Raw genomic sequence first — 14217 nt, 5'->3', positions numbered from 1 at the left:
AAGCTTTACATGTTTATTTTTTGTAACACCCTCTATTTTCTAAATTAACACAATTATTTATGGGTTATACTAGATTTAAACATAAGGAAATATAGTACATATATTTTAAAATATATTGAAGAATGTATTCAGATATTTGGGACATATTCTTAAAGGGATCAAATATAATAATTACATTGTTCTTACAGTGTATATTTAAATATATAATCTAACATCTCTTACTATTGTTGAAAAAATTAATCAAGTTTGTAAATATAAATGTAAAAAAATTACTTAAAAAATATATTTCCTGATTTTAGAAAAACAAAATACTTTACAGCAGAGAAGGCAAATGAACTTTTTTTTGCATAATACCTCAATCACATAAATTAATACTAATAATTATTAATAATAATAAATATTTGATATGTGGTGGAAACAACAAAGAGTTTCCTGGTTGCAATACACCTCATCCAACTTTAAAACCAAATTAAACCAAAGTTAAACAAATATATTTTAAAATACATTTTAATATATTCACCGGTATTACACATATTTCAATTCATTTCTGTGTGATACAGATTCAGATCCCAAACACAGTTTCAACTCTGTTTTTTCTTTTTAATAGTAATCCTTTCAAATTCACATTCAGTCAGAAACATGTAAAGGGAAAAATTAAAGGATGTAACAAGAGAATCACTGCATGACAGAAGCAAAATAATGTTCCTTAAACCAAACAGATGAAAAACTGCACTTTAAATCGAGGACAGAAAGCACCAAGAACCCTAATTAAACAACCATTGCTTTGAAAATTTTGATAAGACTATGTCAGTTGATTATATCCTAATTAAATTTGAAGATAATTTCAGTTTTCTGGTCTGTTACAGTACACAATGTCAAGTCCTGGCAGCTAAGATACAGCACAAACTGTAGAGCGAGTGCTTGAGTTACTTTAGAAACAAAAACCTCTGCTCTGGAAAAGAAAGAGGTTAGAGCAAACATTTTTATTTTTATTTTAACCTTGATGCCAAGAAAAATATTTCAGATGTAGGTAGAATATTGACACTATTACTTTTGATATGCTAGTTAGCATTAGCACAGCAGCACAGGTAGCAAAGAGTTTGAAAACCCACAAGCATTTCCTCAGAGGTTGCAGCACTGTTTAGATACTAATAAAATATTATCAGCAGTAGACCATAGAAGATAGAAAAATAAACATGTTGTTTATGAATAAGCTTGGGTTAGCAGCATGGAAGCAAAGCTATCTGCTACACAAAGCTAAAAACAATAGCCGTTTAAAACTATAGCTAGCTATTGCCTCATGAGTTCTAGGATTCTTAATATGTTTACAAAATAAATCATAGCTTCATAGTTATGACTCTGTTACAGAACAAATAAAGAAAAATGTTTTATTTTTTGTGTTTTATGTGAAAATGAAACTGAATCATCACATGTTATGAAAGCAGAGCTAGTTGCTACAGGAAGTAAGTCTCATTTACACAGTTGAAATGTTTAAGCAGTTTGTCTTTAGGTTATTAAGATCCTTAAAGAAATATCTATAGCAAAAGGCCTGCTGTTAAAGAAATAAATAGTATATCTGAAATGAAATCTTAATGAGCTGGTATGTTTTACAAATAAGCTAGCATTAGCACTGCAGCACCTCTAGCTAACTACAAAGCTCTCAGAAGCCATTTCCTCAGACATTGTAGGATTGTTAAGATCCTAATAAAAATATTATAAATTGCAGAGCTACTACAAAAGACAAGTAATAATAATAAAAATACATGCTGTTAATATGTAATGTAGAGCTAGCACTGAGCTATCTGCTGCAGGAAGCTAAAAAAGTAGCAGTTACGAATGAGCGACTGCCTGGTATGTTGGAAATTTTTTTAGATATTTGTAGATTTGTAGCTTTCATCATGCAACAACAGGCCGCAAAATAAAAAATAAACATAAAATTTAATTTTCAAAAGGTGTTACAGCAGTCAAGCTAGTGCCTACAAGAAATAAGAAAAAGAGCGTTTTTAAAGTTTTCAGTTGGAAATTGCTGAGATGCTCATAAAATGGTCCTAGAAATAAAGAGAAGAGTCAAAACAAAAAATAACCAATCTGAAACTGAATCTTTACATGCTGTTACTGCTACAAGCTAAGTGTTAGAATTGCAGCACAGCTTGTTGCAACAGGAAGTCAGAAAAGTAGCAGTTGAAGGCTCATGAAAAGTTGCCTTTCCTGTGGCAACACTTTAGTAAGACAATCAGTGTGTGTTCAGTAGTTAGCCTTTGAGAATGTTGCTGTAATACCAGGGGTTAACAAACGCAAATATAAAAGTTCTTGCTTTGTGTTTATTAGTTTTCCAACAGCATCATAAACTTTTAAAGGTTATTATTTTAAAAGCTTAGACTGCAGCAAGAATTAAGAGGCCTCTCTGTATCCTTTTCTTTTCCCGTGTCATATATTTTAACCTACATTTATTAAAGTCAATGTTATTATTCATGAATTTATTCACTTTCAATGAGCTGAATCAAGACTCTGACAATGAGATGGATATTCAACCATGACCAGAGTGTACAGTTACAGACCTGAAAACAAGACTGTTTCCAAATGCTACATTTTTCCTGATTGAGTAGCTGTTAATTTGCCTGTAATGGGTGTTTGTTAAACACAAACCCGTTGGTATTTGAAAAGGACATCCAGGCAATTCACAGATCTCTGGAAGCTCCTCTAACTACAGACGTAAACAAGCGGAGGGAGAGATGAAGTTTATTATACAAGAGTCAGAACGAGAGTTAGTGTTCATCGCCTGGTGGAGTGGCGTCCACTTCCCTGTGCTCTGTCGCCGCTGTGACCCGTCGCCAGGATCACCTCTTCAAGGAAACTGGAGAAAAAAAGAAAAATGTTTTTTTTTAAAAGCTAAAATTAAACTGAATATGTATGAATGTGTAATTTATGTGCTCACTGTAACTCCAAATAAAAATAAAAATCTGTTTATATGTAGCAACGTTTTATTTGAACAATATTATAGGTCAAAATCGGTTGATTTATTTGCCAAGTTAAATTTCTTTTTCTCCTGCTGCTCTTGGCAGTTGGTGGTTACCATAGCAACCAGTAACTGACAGCTCCGCCCCCTTTTTTCTCTGTTGCCGTGTAACTGTGGGGCAGAATCTGTTGAATTAACATTAACTAACTTAATTATTTGAATAAACACAGTGAATCTGACTGTGTCTGTTGTAAAGTCAATCTGCTGGACCTGAGATGATCAAAGAACAGTTTCATATATATAATAACAGTAAAATGATCTAAGCTGAGATCCAGATTCAGACATTTTTAGCACTGAAAATATTTCACCTTTCTTCGGGCCAAAACAACTGAAACAAAATGTCCTCCAAAAATTTTCCTGTCCAATAAACTATATATCTAAAATGGCAAAATCAAAAGGTTGTCTGTTTATACTTCTTTATAACTACACTTAGATATGGAGTTCCACAAGGATGAGTCCTTGAGTCCTCTTTTGTTTGACTTTTTTTATATGTAGTGAAGTGAATCTAACTAATAAAAAAAATAAAAATCAGAGTTTGAGAATTCGACACCTCTTAGTGTTGTGGATGGCGCTTCCTCCCAGCACAATCCGAACCCCCGGAGTGTTACGATTCAGGTTGTAAACAGTCAAAGCTTCTTCATACGTTGCTCCACCGATCAGGAACACCATAATGTCCTGAGGCCTGAAACATGTTTTCAAAACGTGACTTTCTGGAGAAAAATATCTGTGTATCTGTTGAATTTTATAAAGGTGTATTTTCATTCCCCTGCTCTAAACTCTTACAGATGTAAAAAAAAGAAAAAAAAAAAGAAAAATTAAATATGTGAATTTCTATCTTTGAGAGTAATTTCTGTAAGGATTCCCACAGGTGTGTTACCTGTCTCTCAGGCTGCTGGCTCCCAGGTACGGGAACTGACTGTCTTTGAGTCGACCTTTAATCAGCTTATCCAGAGTGTCGTGCAGCAGAGGCTGATGCTGTGTATACACATTCTCTACGCCCTGAGAAATTCATCAAAATACACAATAAAATGCTGTTTTTTCTGTGAAACCTGCAGTAAGGTACATGCTTCCTCAGGCTTATCTGATTAAGTAAGTAATATTTAAACAAATATTAAGATCAGATGTGTTTGTTTTTACCTTTAGTCCTTTGAAGAATTGTTTGGTGATGGCGACAGCATCCGTCGGTGTGATGAGGTCACTCCCTCTGATTCTCTTCCCACCGTACTCCACAACCGACTGAACCATCTGTAGCAAGAAAGCACATCGTAAAGCTTCAATCTGCCATCCAGAGGCCAAAATCAGTAAATACATGCCTACGTAAAACTAAAACCAAAAGGCTGTGATTACCCTGCGGTAGCGTTCAGAAACTCCCTTCCTGCTCAGCTCCTCCATCAGCGACGGGAGGATGCTGCTGCTGTGGCGCTCATACCTCAAAGCGTAGAGCATGACGAGACGGACGGCGTCCAGCTCCGAGACCCGAGGATTCTGCAGCAGCCGCCGAACGCTCTGACAGAAAAGATGTCTTAAAGGTGACCTACACTTCTAAAAACATGTTCGTTGCATCTTCTGCACACAATCATTCTTAGATAATAAGACTTTAGTCTGATCAGTTCTGCCTATTTCAAGATCCCTTTGGAATGAGCTGTTTTAGAAAAGCATTAGTAAAGCCTCCTGCACAGCCAACGAGAAAACAGGAAGTGTTTTCTGAATGGCAAAACAGTTCAATACAAAAATACTTTATTGATCCCAAAGGGAAAGTAAATAAGGTTACGCATCATAACAAAAACAGCAAAGTGTAAAAAGAATTGGCAAAAATCAGTACAGATACAGTGAATCCAAAACAAGAAGGAACGGTTGTCCAAAAACAGAAAAAAAAACTCAATAAACAACAGAGCTACTACAACCAGGCTTATTGCCAGACACCAAAAATCATTAACTTATTGTCAAAAAATCTTAAAAAAAAACTTTAAAGAGCTTGAGTTGTTTTTAGAAACAGTTGAGATCAAAATGTTCCAAATGTGAATTATGCATTTAATCTTCTGCTGTTCTTTAGGTTTCTGATTAAAGACTGAGGTGAGATGATGAAGAGCGTTACCTGCTGAGCGTTAGAATGGTCATTCTGACAGGCCAGCTCCTGCTCCACCTCCGACACCTCCATCAGCTGCCGCTCAGACACCAGCCGGGACAGCTCCCCCACCACCGTGACGTGCTTCGACACGGTTCCCGACATCTTCTTAAACTGAGGGTAGTTGTCCACAAACGCCTGGAGGGACGAAAAAAATCATTCGTAGATGATGAGATTTCAGTCAGGTTAGATTTGTCTAAATTTTATCTCCTCTCAGAATGAGCTGTTTTAAGGCCTCTTGTCACTTTAAATCCTAACAAGCTGTTGGTCACGCCCCCAACTCAGTGTTTACACTCACAACTGAAAATGGCTGCAAACAGATGGGCAATTATACAACTGTACAGCTTTGAAAAGCAGAAGTAGAGCCTCCTGCACATCCAACAAGAATGCAGCAAGTCAACAACAAAACACTTGTCTTTTCCAGCAGCCATTGTACAGCACATACAGCAGGAAAACCAGCTGGCCAAATGTAAACAGATTATAGAAGCCTGGGAACTTGAGGCTCTGGATGGTCAAGAATTTTTAATTAATATGAGTTACAACAACATTGAATTTCCCTTTGGCATCAATAAAGTATTTTTGAATTTTAAGTTACCGGAGCCCAGCTTGGGTTGCTAGGTAATGGGTTGGGCTCTACTGGGGTTGCTAGGTGACGGCGCTGAGGAAGCTGATTTGTGGTGTTACATTCTAAATGTTTTTGAAACGGCTCAATTTCCAGACACCAAAAAACATTAATTTGTTGCCAAAAACTGGCTGGGAGTTTTTAGAAAATTTGCTAGAAAAAAGTCTGAGATTTTGAGATTAATTTCAGAAATTTTCTAGAAAAAAAACAGAGAAATTTTTCAGTACGAAAAATTTAAAATGTTTAACTTTTGAAACTCGGTGGAAATTTAATCTTCCTTTCTGTTTGTTTGTTTTCTATCTACATTAGCCCCAATAAAAAAATAAAAAAATTGGATTAAATTGTTTTATTTTAGTTTTTTCAACTCAATAAATCAACACTAATAAATTCAACTCAATAAATCCCAACCTTCATGTCAGAAATGGACTCCAGCTTCTGTTGGTCTTTGGGTTTCTTTTTCTGGAAATCTTCCATCAGGTTCTTTATGTTGGTGCCGATCTCCCCGAAATTCAGGTACAAGTTCTGAAAACAGAAACATGGAACAGAACAAAAAGTTATTTGAAAATTTCACATGATGTTTAATAATAAGGATCTCTAGTTAAACCATTAAAACCCGACAGAGACTCAGTAGGAATATCTTCCCAACTCAAAGAATTTAAAGGGAAGTGACAAATATTATTATTACTTTACTCTCTTTTTTTCTTAGCCTGGACCTAATACTCCATTGTATAAGAGAAACCTAAATGACAATACAGGTGTAGAAGTTGCCTTTAAACAACCAAAGCAACACGATAAACAACAGAAACTCTCAGATTTTCAGTCACACTGTGTTACTTTTGTTTTGTAAACCAGATTTAAATTTAATCAGCTTGTAGGTCTGAGAACTCAGAAATAGTTGAGCGTAAACAGGAAGCCGTCATGTTTTTGTTTCAGGACTCACGTTGGCATAAAACTCGTCGTTCTCGGCAGACAGCACCACTTCCCTCAGGTCTTTGCTGATCCCCGGGACTCTGGACAGGTCGATCCGGTTGTTGTTCAGACCCAGCAGCTCATGGACCATCGCCTGGTACGTCCACTGTGACACACCGACCGCGTCTCGTCAGCAGGGGGGACATTTCACACAAAAACAAACATCCCAGCAGCACAGTTCATCGCCACTATTTCTATTTTCTCAAAGTAACAAGGGGATTCAACACATTTATACATACAAGAGTTAATAAAATCATGTAAATTTTAAAAAGAACCTTAAAAAAATTCAATAATAAATCATAAAATAATATTGAATTGGTGGAATTTATACTTTAAGTGAAGAGTGTTAGATTGTTTTTAATCTATCTTTGACACAGTTGAAATTTTGTGTTTTAAAGTTTCTCATTTTGTCCTTTTTTAATGTTTGTAAAATGTTAAAATTGTTGAGGCAGTGGATTTTAATTTTATGTTTTGATTTTGTTTGTCTTAAGGTATTTCTCTTTTGTAACATGTGTAAAAGTTTAATTTTATTATAATGTTTGTGGTGTGGATACCAGGAAGAAAAATCTCTACTATGATAAGAGACTAAAGAGGATCCTTAATTGAACAAATAAATAATTACTTTGTAATTGTTTACAAGTTCAAAGTAAACCCAAATGTAAATTATTTCAAAAAAATACTTAACTGCTATCTTGATCACTTTCCAAATCAAAAATATCCCATAATGAACAAAATTATGTCATATAGTCATACAAAAAAAATCAGCTTTTAGAGACATTTTTATTTAGATTTCATATTTACAGTAATAATTAAGAATTAAACTTGTTGTTAACTGGGTTTCATTTAATTTCAAAGATGGGATTCAGAAACAGAATAAAGTATAAGTAAAAATCCTCCAAAATTAAAAACCCTTGTTTCTTGAGACAAGTTTAAAAAAAAAAAAACTTAAATATAATTAAATAAAAGCTAATTATTATAAGGAACATATATCTGTGTTCTGGTCACCTGGTTGAGCAGCGGTGTGATGGCGTCGTCGCTGCGGTCGAGGATCAGCAGCAGAGGAGGAACTTCAGTCTTCCTGAAGTCAAACAGCTCGTATTCCTTCGTGATGATTTGCTGAAAGCAGACAAACAAAATTTAATGATCCAAAATACGTTAAGCTCACAATTTCAATGAAAAAGACAAAGAGCAGAGTGTATTTTCTATGTTATTCAAAATCCATGAGAAAACAAAAAAAACTTGCTTATTTTAAGTTCTTAATATTGATTAAAAAGTACTAGATCCACTGGTAGATTACTTCACTTATTTCAGAATCAAAGGGCACTAAAGCCGTTACCCAGCAACCACAGCCACGCCCAGTCCGTCACCTAGCAACCAGTTCTAGTTCCACTGGCAGACTATTTCACTTATGATATTTTTCTCGTGTTATAAGCTAAATAATCTGCCAGTATCAATATTAAAGAATTATTGACTTAAAAACAGCTCATATTTTACTGAAAAGTTACTTGTAAGTTAGTTTTGTTGTGTTTCAAGTACACCAAAATATTTGCACGAGAAACTGGACCAAAAATACTTTGGTCTAGATTTTGTGTTTATGCAGTGTGTCATATTTTATTGCTTGTACATTTGTTAATAACCTGCACAAGATGATATAGAGTAAAAAAGAAAAAACATAAAATGTTTCTTTGCTTTATTTTTCACTGAATGAACTTTTGGTTCTCTGTTATCAATACAAAATTAAAATCAAAAGGTAAAGTGCTTTTTTTTTTTTAACCAAATCAACATTAAAGGCCTTTATTTGGTTGTGAATTAGTTCTTTTAGATGAATGAAAAGGAAAGAAATCTGGAAACTAAAACATATTTATACCAGATTTTTTGTTTTCTGTACTTTTACAAACTTTTAAGTTAAAAAAATCTAATTCCACACTTTCAATGGGCAATTTGCTCAACTGTGGTTGTTTTAAAATGTGCTAAATAAAGTCAACATTCTGTAGAAATCAGTTTTCACTTTGACATTACAGAGTTTTTTTGTCAGAAAATGCTAATTTTGTTTATCAAAGATGATTTATAAAAACAATAAACAGTAAAACAATCCAAGAGGGTGAATAAGTTTTATAGGCACTGAAATTATGACTAATTAAGAGCAAAGTTAAATGTTGTACAGGTGGAATAGGAGAAAAAAAAGGGAAAATGTAACATGGAACGTAAAACGCTGTTGTGGTGGAAACCTTGACGCTTTCTGCGAGGCGTTTGGCCATGTCAGAGGACAGCTGGTAGCGGATCATTGGACATTTCTTCAGAGCGAGCAGGACGGAGGTCAAACCCTGCGTGCAGCGCGACAACATGGAGGGTTCCCAGGTCCGACCCTGAAACACAAACAGGTTCTCAGAGAGGCGCCGGACTGTAACGACACCAACCAACAGAGAGACGCCCATCAATCAGAACCGATCTGTTTCACCCAGTTTATTAAACAAATCAAATGTTAGAACCATTTTCACTGTCAAGAAGAATCAACCACCACCAGCAGGTACTTTGATGACCTTTCTCCCGAGGTTCATAAAAATCAGATGAAGGTTTGATTCAAACTGCTGCTGCTAGCATAGAGCTAGCAAAGAGCTAGCAGCAGCAGTTTGCTGGTTCTCATCAAAACGTTTTTAAATCAGAATCAGCAGCTCTCACCTACCGGGAAACGGTTTCGGCCAGATAAAACCTGATCGGTGCATCTCTGGTCGAGAAACAAAGATGGCGAATGTGAACATGACAAACAACTTTAAAATAAATGGATGGACTCACACTTTCCAACAATTTAATTAAAGTATAAAACTTCCAGGGAAGATTATTCTGAAGAGCTTTGGGATAAAAAGAAATGCCACATTCTGAAGATTTTTCTTATAACTGTCTATTCCTTTTTAGATTAAAAATACACTAAAAGATGCAAATATTTCAATTCCTATTTTAAATAGAAAAATAAAGATTTCATTGTCTCAAATGCAGTAACAGCATTCCTCTGGTGAGCATTTGGTCATTTGTAGTAAAAGATGCATCTGCAGCTAAAAAAATACTTTTAACATCAACATGAAATTTTATTTTTACAGAATTAAAACCAGGTGAAGCTAAAACTGCCACCTGAGGAGATCTAGGTAGAACATATTTACAGAAAAAGTTTGTTCTTTTTATCCTAAATGCAACATACACATTTTTGTACAGTGTTGGCTAATCAATGCTCTGAATGTGTTGTTCTTTTAATAAATAGCCTTTTTTAAATCTGAATACTTCAATTAATGATTAATTGATTACTAAATTAGTTGACGATTATTTCAAATACGTATTAACCACAATCACAATATATCAGTCCTAAAAAATTCTTTGTACTCTCAGAAATCCATTTTTGTTCATCTTAACTGCCTCACACCGACCCAAAAAGACAACATGAATTTTAATTGCTAAATGATCCAGTTTTTATGTCATGGGCAACATGGACACAAACTGTGATCCAACAGGAGTTCTGACCGCCGTCTATCTGAACCAGAACTAACATTTCAGGTAAAATAAAAACGTCTTTTCTATTTGATCACTTGAACTTGTGGCACTAAATGCTCCACGGTTCAGGGATTTCAATCCCAACAAAAAATAAAAACAATATTTGCTCATGCTTTCTAAACAAAAAACAGATCAATAAATGACTAATATTGTTTAGGTTTTACCTAATAAATGCTACATTTTTTCTCTTTGTTTTGCTTTTACTTGTCTATTTATATAAAATATAAGAGCTTCCATCTTTCTTACCCGGGAAACTCCCTGCAGGTTGAGAGAAAACAGGTGAGGATTCACAGCGATGAAATCTCCATAAAACTCCTGCAGAAAAACACAAACACACACTCAGTAATTTGATTTTTACTGCTCAAAAACAGCATTTTCAGATAAATGATTCCACAAACCAAAATTTCCACATGAGAACATGTAAAAAAAATTTGTTTGCACCAAGAAAAAAAAACATAAATGGAAGAGAGCTGCTGTGAAACAGATGGTAAGATTAGATATCACAAGAAAAGATAATCCTTTTCTTATAAATCGTCTTAGTAAAACCACTTTCATGTAAAAAAAAAAGTTTAATGTCAAATAGTGCAAAAATAAAAAATACATAATCTAATTAAGAAGTATGAAATTTAAGCTGTCATGGCAGAAAATGGAACAAAAGAGCAACAAATGAAATACAACAAGATAAAAAAACAATACTGTGTAAAAATATAAATACATCAATATATTTATTCAATAAAATACAGATACATACAGATAAGTATATAAATATACACACCCAATTATATAGATATGAGACTATGAGGAAATGAACACAAACACTAAATTATTGCAATTTCTGAAGACAACTACAGTCCAGAATTCATTTAGAAACTGTTTATTTCTGAAAAACATTTTCATTTTAAAATATTTTTAGCAAGCTACAAACTCAATAGACCATTTATAAAATCTCATTTATAGTCTGTAGCTGCAGCATCTTTTATGTCTGTGGGTAAGATGTAAGTTTATAAACATTAGAGTAAAGCTAACATATTTCAGCTCTCACCTGGACTTCAGCCACCACTTCCTGTTCATCTGCCTCAGCCAGAGCTTTGATCTCACTCTTACTGATCACATTACTGAAGTCTGAAACGGACACAACCACAAACCTTAAAGGAACAGCAGCTTTGATTTACAGGAAACTAGTAAAACAAGCATCTTTGTCTCATCATAATCAGCCTAAACCGTCTCAGTAAAACCATCGGCTGACGTACAGATGAAGTAAACGCTGTACTTTGGTCTTCTTAGCTCCTGGATTAGATGCTGCACGTTCTCCTGCAGCAAAAACAAAAACTAATGTTAATCTCCCTTTTTTCATTTAATGTTGCAGTATACAGCTGTTATGTTTTCTACATTTTTGTTGAAACTGCCACTTTGTCTTTACAGTATGGTATGAGATGATGAGCTCCTCTTCCAGTTCTAACTAGTAACAACCAATCAGAGCCAGAAGGCGGGTCTTATTGCTGTCAATCAAGCCCGTGTGCGCGCCACAGATCATCTGTGTCATATTGCACTGTCACAATAACAAATTTTACTGGATGATAAATTGCTCCAGTAGTTATTGTGATAAATGATAATATTGCTGTTTTGAGACCATTTTCAAATAATATAATGCAAAAACAAATTCTCAAAAATCAATTAACCTTAATTCCTAATGAATATTTAACACTGCAACTGGAAGACACTTTAAATATTTATAATAAAAAACAAAACAACAAATAAAATGAATTGTGAAGTCTCTGTAAACAAAATTATCCTTCAAAAAAAGGGGTAGAGGTGATGAAAACACCAGATTGAAGAATTTTATCATCCAGTTTTTGGTAGAAAGAGAAAATAAAAATAAAAACAATAAATCATACAAATGGAAATTATTGAGTTTGTTTTAAATTATCAATTGATTAATTGATTTATTACTTATTATGATAGGTCTAACTGTCATGTAGTGAAAGTTTAACAAAAACATATTATTTATAAAAGTTAGATAATGCAGCTTTAAAGAGTGTTTGCTCAGATTGGTGGAAACGTCTCCGGTTTGTGTACCTTGGTTGGACGAAGGAAGCAGATGGCCTTCAGGTGCTTCATGCTGTCTCTGCTCTGAGAGTCGATCCGTTCGAACAGGTAAACCTCCTTCTGCAGGATTTCAGACTGGGTGTAAACCACACTCACTATGCTGGTCTGGAAACACACAAACATGTTTTACTCTGATGCAGCCAGAATAAACAAGGTGGACAAACAAGGGCTGAAATGATTAATCAGAGTACTTGTCAGCTAATTTTATAATTGATTAATTCTTAATTTGGGTAAACAGACTCAAAAAAAGGCAATTTCCTGAAATAATAGAAACATATTCAGAGAAGATATAAGGCCAAAACTGCGCAAAAAATAAATACATTTTGCATTTAAGATAAAAATGACCTTTGTCTGTAAATATGTTTGACCCAAAACTCCTCAAGTGGCACTTTTAACTTCACCTTGTTCAAATTCTGTATTAAAACAATCTCTTACTAAGCACCTTTTGCTATCAAATTACTAATCAGTCAACAGATCAGCACTACACTGTACTGATGTTAAGTCAAGCAGAAAGGGCTGAGGTTCTCACATGTTGATATTAAAGGTTTTTTAACCTAAATTTCCTATAAATGATCGAGCAATCGCTAAAAGAAAAAATATGTTTTTGCATTTTCTGTTCATTTGCATGTATAATATAAAACGGCTTAAGTGGTAAAATGAAAAATCTGCAGAATGTGCTAATTTTTCTAATTGTCTGAATAATCGATAGAATGATCAAATGATAAAATAATCGTTAGTTGCAGCTCTAATAGCAACAAATATTTTCATATCTCAGTTGAAGCCAATCTAAAAAACCCTGAACTCACAGAAACAATCGTCTAATTTTGAAGAAAGGTTATTGTCTTAGAGAAGCTGAATAAATACACATCCTCAGATTTTGCTCACACAAATCTCTAATATAACATACTGGAGCATTTGAAACAAGATAAAATGAGGGAAAGTTCAATGGGATGTGAAAGCTTTCCAAAGCACTATGAATAAATCATTTGGGAAAAGCATTTTTTTAAATTGATTTTTGAAACAGATTAAACTATCAGAAATTAAATCTAGACAGATGAAGGAATCTCAGATAACACTATCAACATCCACAGCTGAGCTAAGTGCTAAATATTGTAAGATACTTTCTACACCTCAATGCACTCTTTGACATCCAAAATAAAAAAAAACATTCACACACACTAAAAAAGATCAACAGGATCACCACACAGAACCAGAACCGATGCTATACAGTTGCTTCACTGCAACACTAGGACTCTAGATTTACACAGTAATCCTGCAGGTACACACAGTAACAACAGATACCGGACTGTTTTAGTCCCCAAAGCTCAGACGGTACCACATCAGCCAGCAGGTTCTCACCGTCTCCTTATCCATGAGCAGAACCTTCATCCCGGGCCCGCTGTTTTCAATCATTTTGGAGATGTACTGCTTCACCGCGAGCGTCACGTTCATGATGGCGACGCTGAGACACAACTGCGACAAAAACAAACAAACAAAGTCTAAACCGGCGGTAAAATGCCAGCAGCGCCCGTTATGGCAGCTCTGTATGCCTGTTTTGTTGTTGTTGTGAAGATCTATCAGCTGAGCTCTTGAGCTCCGAGCACCGATGCAATCTTCTTCCGGGTCTCTGACGTCATTACGTACTACGTATCTCATTGTTGACAGATACGGCAGTGATGGAAAACGCGGACGAAAGTTATTGAACGAAAGTAAAGCACGACTTTCTTTGGGAAAACTTGTGATAAAAACTCAACTGAATATAAAACTTATTTTAAATTATTATTTATTGATCATTTATTACTTTTTATCATTATTTTTCTCAATTTTCTTTTATATATA

The 14217-nt window shown here is 34.6% G+C and overlaps 1 protein-coding gene across 2 annotated transcripts; it reads right to left on the bottom strand.

The window, feature by feature from the left end:
* Positions 1 to 491: 491 nt before the first annotated feature.
* Positions 492 to 14144, bottom strand: vps45 (vacuolar protein sorting 45 homolog). 2 transcript variants are annotated; one of them, XM_028035705.1, is made up of 16 exons: positions 13738 to 14144; positions 12349 to 12483; positions 11523 to 11583; positions 11315 to 11394; positions 10519 to 10587; positions 9416 to 9457; positions 8961 to 9098; positions 7738 to 7848; positions 6704 to 6838; positions 6172 to 6285; positions 5112 to 5279; positions 4364 to 4522; positions 4154 to 4261; positions 3894 to 4015; positions 3567 to 3698; positions 492 to 2854 (listed from the first exon to the last, which is right to left on the bottom strand). In XM_028035705.1, exons 1-16 carry the CDS (start codon positions 14032 to 14034, stop codon positions 2773 to 2775), a joined length of 1953 nt encoding a protein of 650 aa, XP_027891506.1. In that variant the 5' UTR covers positions 14035 to 14144; the 3' UTR covers positions 492 to 2772. The 2 variants fall into 2 exon arrangements, with proteins under 2 accessions (XP_027891506.1, XP_027891508.1); XM_028035707.1 differs by lacking the exon at positions 9416 to 9457 and having other exon boundaries at positions 13738 to 14142.
* Between the last annotated feature and the right edge of the window lie 73 nt (positions 14145 to 14217).

The sequence above is a fragment of the Xiphophorus couchianus genome, chromosome 13 (assembly GCF_001444195.1).
Source record: "Xiphophorus couchianus chromosome 13, X_couchianus-1.0, whole genome shotgun sequence".
Lineage (NCBI taxonomy): Eukaryota > Metazoa > Chordata > Actinopteri > Cyprinodontiformes > Poeciliidae > Xiphophorus > Xiphophorus couchianus.
Note: the sequence above shows the minus strand (reverse complement) of the source record. Positions and strands in the feature narration are given on the sequence as shown.